This window comes from Limulus polyphemus, unplaced genomic scaffold (genome assembly GCF_000517525.1).
Source record: "Limulus polyphemus unplaced genomic scaffold, Limulus_polyphemus-2.1.2 Scaffold2324, whole genome shotgun sequence".
NCBI classification, from domain to species: domain Eukaryota; kingdom Metazoa; phylum Arthropoda; class Merostomata; order Xiphosura; family Limulidae; genus Limulus; species Limulus polyphemus.
In genome coordinates this window covers 23,771-29,943 of record NW_013667934.1, presented here as the reverse complement: position 1 = coordinate 29,943, position 6,173 = coordinate 23,771, and the positions used below count along the sequence as shown (strand labels likewise).

Here is a 6,173-nt window from a genome sequence, read left to right as displayed (position 1 = left end):
CTTTGCGCGAAATTAAAAAAAACAACAAACAAACAAAACCTTCAAATTCACAGTTCAGAAAGCTAGCTATTACGTCATGCTTAGTTAGGAATGTTGGCAGTCACAAGCTTATGAGTTTACATACCTAGAATCAACCAACTGCAATAAATTGATTATCAGACAAAAATTATTATGAAAAATACATACTCGAATTCCTTTTGGACCTATATCTCCTGAAAATCCCAAACTTCCTCGAGATCCTTTCACGCCTGGTGGTCCCACTGGACCCATAGGACCGTGCTCACCTGGAAAGCCTGGCATTCCAGGGATTCCTGGTATGCCCTACAATAATAAGGAAAAATCAACACTATTCTGTCATTCTACTGGGATTACCTATAATATATAAACTTTGTATAGTACTAAGGTACTCCTGTACTTGACAGCTTTAGGTGGATAATCAATAAAGACACAAAAACATCGTAACACATTATAAATAGAAATGTTTTAAATTTGAGTTTAGTGTGATTTGACTTTGTAGAAATATTTTGATATAAACAATAAAATCTCACCAAAAGTCCTTTTTCACCAGGGCATATACAGGAATTAACAGTGCATCCTTTACATGCCTGTAAAAAAATAATTTAAAAAAAGATGAGAATCTGTTTATTTTCTCCTCAACACATAACTTAAGATATAAAATGTTTAGTTAATGTTATAAAATTAGGTTATTACCTAAAATAAAATCGAGCATATGTTATTAGAACAAAATACAATAAAACTGTAATTTCAGAGGTGAGTTTACAAACTTAGAACTTCGAAATCTGGGATTGGATTTTCTGCGCAGATAATCTATTGTGTATGTAACTTTGCGTTGAAAAACATCAAAAACATCTGCCTTTCCCTTCGGAATGTAAGTCCAAAGGCTTATGACACTAAAAATAGGGTTTCGATACAGGTAGCACATTGTGTAGATTTATGAATAACAACAAATAAGCTCGAGATATGTAGTAAATCGTAGTTAACAAAACAAGTAGGACACCAACCACCACAATTTGATGTTTTAACGTCAAATGGTATTGAGTATACCCGTGTAATATTTTAACTTGGATAATGATAGTGTTCAGAAGTAATGTGACTTATTGACCTGTCGCTATATGTAGTATCTCTGTATATCTAAAGTTTAGTGTTGAATGTCGTGCAACACTTCAATTTTTACATTGTTCTTCCTTCTAGTTTAATGTAATTAGTTTTAAAACGTTGAAAGTAACTGAACAATAACTAAATACTCTGTAATAATTAACATGACCTCATCTGTTTAAATAGGGGAAAACAATTACGATTTATATTAACAACTTCACCTAATAAGCTTTAAATGCATTCTCGTTTAGTTTTCCTTTAACCACAAAAATCATTATACATCTTACTTGGATCTTATTATAAAGTGATTATATATTGAGAACAGGGGTGTCTGTCTTCCGTTTGAAAAGCTGTGCACGCAGATAAAATTCAACATCCACTTTTGAAATTACGGGAGAACAAGCATGAACAATGTTGATGGCATAACTTAAAGAATAAAAGTGTAGATTTACCGTATGTTATTGTTGAGCGGTTCTTAGCATGACTGAAATCCTCAACAATTACTTTTTGCAGTGGGCAGTATAAGTAGCTCAGAACTTTGATATTGAGTGAAACGAAGAGTGCAACACAATTAACCTTTTTAAAGTCCATGAAATAATAATTGATAGATTAACTTAAACTTTTACTGTCACTGGGGACGGGTACCTTTGCTTGTAAGCAATAATGTGGAGATGTAACTCGATCACTTTGTGATAAAATCATGTAAATATTCTCTACTGACAGATCACTCTATTACAACTGTCATATGCTCACTAAAATATGCGGAATGAAGTATAATGTCATGTGTTAGGAGATTCCTTAAAACCTACAAATGCAGATTTGTAGTGATATTATTTATGGTTAATCTACGTGAGAACTGCTAAGAGCAACAATTTATATAACTTTCAAAGAGAAATTATAACAGTGTCTGTCCAACAAAGGTGTTACTGTTAAAAATCTGGAATCTATCAAGAGAAGAAAGAGAATTCGTTTAAACAGAAACTGTTGTCGTTAACAGCTGGCGAGGGACAGAGAGTTTGTTTGTTGAATGTATTCTGCGCTAGCCTCCCTAATTTTGAGGTGGTAGACTAGAAAAAAAAACGTCTAGTCAATACCACCCACCGTCAATTATTGGCCTACTCTGTACAAATGAATATTAGGATTGGTTGTCACATTATAACGCCCCAACGGCAGAAAGGGGGAACATGTTTGGCGATGCAATGCGATCCATCGACCGACAGATTGTGAGTCAAGCACTCTAACCACCCAGAAGAAAAGAAAAGCTTATTTAACAAAATTGTTCTAAAGTACAACAGACAACATATTGTATTCCAACTGACTGATGGCTTCAAACGTTGTCAGGGGCTCATCATCTCCAACTGTACCATGAAAACGTTAGATATATATATATATGACTATTTCAATTTAAGTTCAATGCAAGTGTTACATTTAGTTGTCTGTAGAAGCAGGTTTGTTTACGCAACTGTGTATGAATAATAGGTTGTGTAGCTCAACTGTTGTGAATTGGCACTTGTTGTATTATTGCGCCATGTTACTAGAGCTTTCTAAGTTTTATTATTATTTTAATGGATTATTATTGCATCATAATATCTCATAATGTGTAGAACGTTCGAGGCCTTAGTCAGGCTATAAATATGCATATAAAATGTAGTTCGAGCTAGTAAGACAAAGTTAGTTAGATAGAGAGCTAGGTTTAGACTGCGTGGTTGTGAGTTTAGCTATAAAGGGCGTATAGTGGCGATTTCTAAAGTGAAATTATTATATATTGTATTGTAATAAAAGAGTATACAATAAATAATTCGTCTTGTCAATTGTGTTATAAAGTAACCGAATCAGACTGTGTGGAGTTTGACGAAAAGAGACGATTACTTAAAGCACCGGATACAACTGTGGTGATTAATTATGTAACGAACATTTGTATATACGTTTGAGTTGTTTTAATATAATATTTTAAAACAAGTGGACTGTGTGCTGTTTGTTTATTGTTCAATTTATCGCCAGCAAGTCACAGACAGCTACTATAAATAATCCAGTGCCTCAATACACACAGTAAAAACCTGACAGAAAACAAAAAGGCAAAAAATTACCAAGGTAGCCGACAATCAGACTAAAAAGTATTTAAATTCAAATATGAACGAATGGTGCTTAGGGCATAGATTGTGTTGAGTGAATGATAAAAATAATTGGATGATCTGGTTATTCACGGGTCACCTTTTGTGTACTAATAATATAGTGAAAGTGATGAGAAAATTATCTTAGACAGTTGGTTTATATTTTCAAACTTGTGACACGATTCCTATTAACTAATTCTACAACTGATTTTAATGAATACGTCATAGGTAACAAATAATGTTACGATTGCTGGTACTCAAGTGTCCTGTCTCAGTTAAATTTCTAAACTTATCTTTCTAAGTATTAAGATCAAGGTCTAAAACTGCATCTTCCCTAATCAAATCCTTCATACGCCAACGTAACATAACATAATATTTAGGGACAACAAGGGAACTATTGGTCCATCTAGGCCAGTGTTTCCCAACCTAGGCGGTACCGCCCCTTAGTAGGCGTTTTTAAAATTCAGGTGGCATTAAACTTTGAGGGGGCCGGCAGGGCGTGGACAGAAAAGTTTTGAGCGTTTCAAAGCTATATTTCTTAAAATTAAACCATAATAAATAGGGTTTTTTCTTTCAACACGTTTGAGCAAAAATCATTATGTGGATGTGTCTGCGGAAAGCAACGCCACCCCAACGTTTCTAGTCCATTCGTTGAGCATATATCTTTTGGTGCTACTTTCGGTGCTTGTACTAACATTTATTAAAAGGAGGCAAGGGCGCTCATTGTTTGCTGAAGGCGTAAAAGGTTGAGAAACACTAATCTAGGCTGTGCCATCCTCTAAACTAAACTAAAACTAGTAAATACAAAAATGAATAAAACTCCATACCAGCCCTTATCATTAACATAATTATCAAGCTTTCTCTTAAACTAACTTATATTTACTGCTTCCACAACATCCGAAGGTAACCCGTTCCAAAGGCCAACCACCCAGTTAGAAGAATAAAACTGTCTTAGCTGAAGGTGGCTCCTGCCCTGCCAACATTTTTACTTGTGTCCCCCTATTCCCACCGTTCTCACCATTAAGTATGAGAAAAGATGATGCATCAACACTATCAATTATCTTAACAATCTTGAGAAAGCAATCCTCACTGAGCCTAATTCCATTGTAACATGGTTATTAGTGCCTGACGAAGGGCGTCTACTCGAAACGTCGCTTAAAATAACTAAAAAGGTTTTCATTTAGACGTGTTAATTTTTTCTTTATTATCATTTATCCAAACTACTCTCTACCTCAGGAAATTATTCATCTTCAAATGATGAAGATAGAGGAACTCGATATATCTCCCTTAATTTAGAAAATCATGCTGCCATTTGTCTGTTCTTATTAACAGTATTAACAGCCTAATTAGGCGGGAATTAAAATGACAATTTCTGTCTCTCTTTCAGAAATTGCAACCCAGGCATTTCCATGTTTTCTTAATTTAGCAATATCACTTCCGTCATCAGCTTTTAGTTTTATTCTCACAAACAAAATCACCAAAACCCTTACAGAATGAGCCCATAGAAGGAATCATTGTATAAAAAAGGCCTTTCAGCCAACCCTTCCAAACTCTGAATAAAAGAAAAGTGATAAAAACAACAACAGAGTAACAAAGTTTATTTGGACCATAAACAAAATTTAATCAGATTAATCTCCTCTATCAAGACCTTCGAATCTATGTTCTTATCCAACGAAAGTCTGAAATTAATTCACCGAAACAGCACACACAAGTTATCGATTAAATTATTCAAGAAATTAAAGTATGAAAGAAGAGTAATTGAGATTTAGGCTTCCGACACTTATACTTCTTTACTCTAAGTTCTCATTTTAAGTAATTTTACTGAACTACAAATTGAAACCTAGGCTTCCAAAGTGTATACTTTTGTATTCCTTTATATTAAATTCCCAATTTCAACTTTTTAGCCTTTTATAGAGCAAAGACTACTACTTCATATTCATATATCTGATTAATGTCCAGCAAATATAAGTGCAAGGTATGATTTAGATATACATGTACACTGAAAATACTTTTGATAAACATAACGTCTTAGTACATCGAGAGCAACTTTCCTGGTGGTTCAGCAGTATAACTCCAAGCATTGGGTTTCGCAGATAGCTCAATATATAGCTTTGTGCTTAACAACAAACAAACGTTTAGATAAAAAAACAAAAATACTTTCCAAAATTAACTTTAGATATGAAAATAAAGACATCTAGGAAGTAGGATAAACGTTAAAAGGGCAGTTTCTCATATCCCAACACACTGAATGCGCCGAAGCAGTTGTTTCTAAATTCAGAGTTAAAACTGTTAGTTTCTGGTAGTAATATATATATATATATATATATATATAGTGATTTAAAAATTAGTTTGAGCATTTTATCCAATATTTCTTTGTAAGAATATCTAAGACATATAAATGACATAATTAACGATGCTATAAGTCTACACCACCTCTCAGTATTGTGGTATTCTCAGATGAACTGACTTTATAAAAAGAGTATCAGATAGGACCGCTTTATAACGAGAAATTCATCCATGATAATTACTGAGTAAATCCGAAGCTAAATGAACTATATAAGTTTTAAGCTAAGAAAATGAATAGACTGGATAGTTGTGTAAAGTGAAGAACCATCTTTATTTATGTTAAAAGCGAAAAAAAAAAAAAACTGTGTGCGTAGTTGCATAGGACAGTGCATCATTTAGCAATTTAGGTCTCTTGTCAACGGACTTACGTTGGAAACCAAGTAAAACTGTGTGCGTAGTTGCATAGGACAGTGCATCATTTAGCAGTTTAGGTCTCTTGTCAACGGACTTACGTTGGAAACCAAGTAAAACTGTGTGCGTAGTTGCATAGGACAGTGCATCAGTTATCAGTATAGGTCTCTTGTTAACTGATTTACGTTGGAAACCAAGTAAACTGTGTGCGTAGTTGCATAGGACAGTGCATCATTTAGCAGTTTAGGT

The 6,173-nt window shown here is 34.0% G+C and overlaps 1 protein-coding gene across 1 annotated transcript in view; it reads right to left on the bottom strand.

The window, feature by feature from the left end:
* Positions 1 to 605, bottom strand: part of LOC106466618 (collagen alpha-1(IV) chain-like) — a gene marked incomplete at its 5' end in the record, with an annotated part of 138,773 nt that extends 138,168 nt beyond the window's left edge. The window contains 2 exons of the mRNA XM_022394658.1: positions 187 to 321; positions 549 to 605. Of these exons, the coding sequence (XP_022250366.1) occupies positions 187 to 321; positions 549 to 605 (192 nt within the window). The remainder of the gene's footprint in view (positions 1 to 186; positions 322 to 548) is intronic.
* Between the last annotated feature and the right edge of the window lie 5,568 nt (positions 606 to 6,173).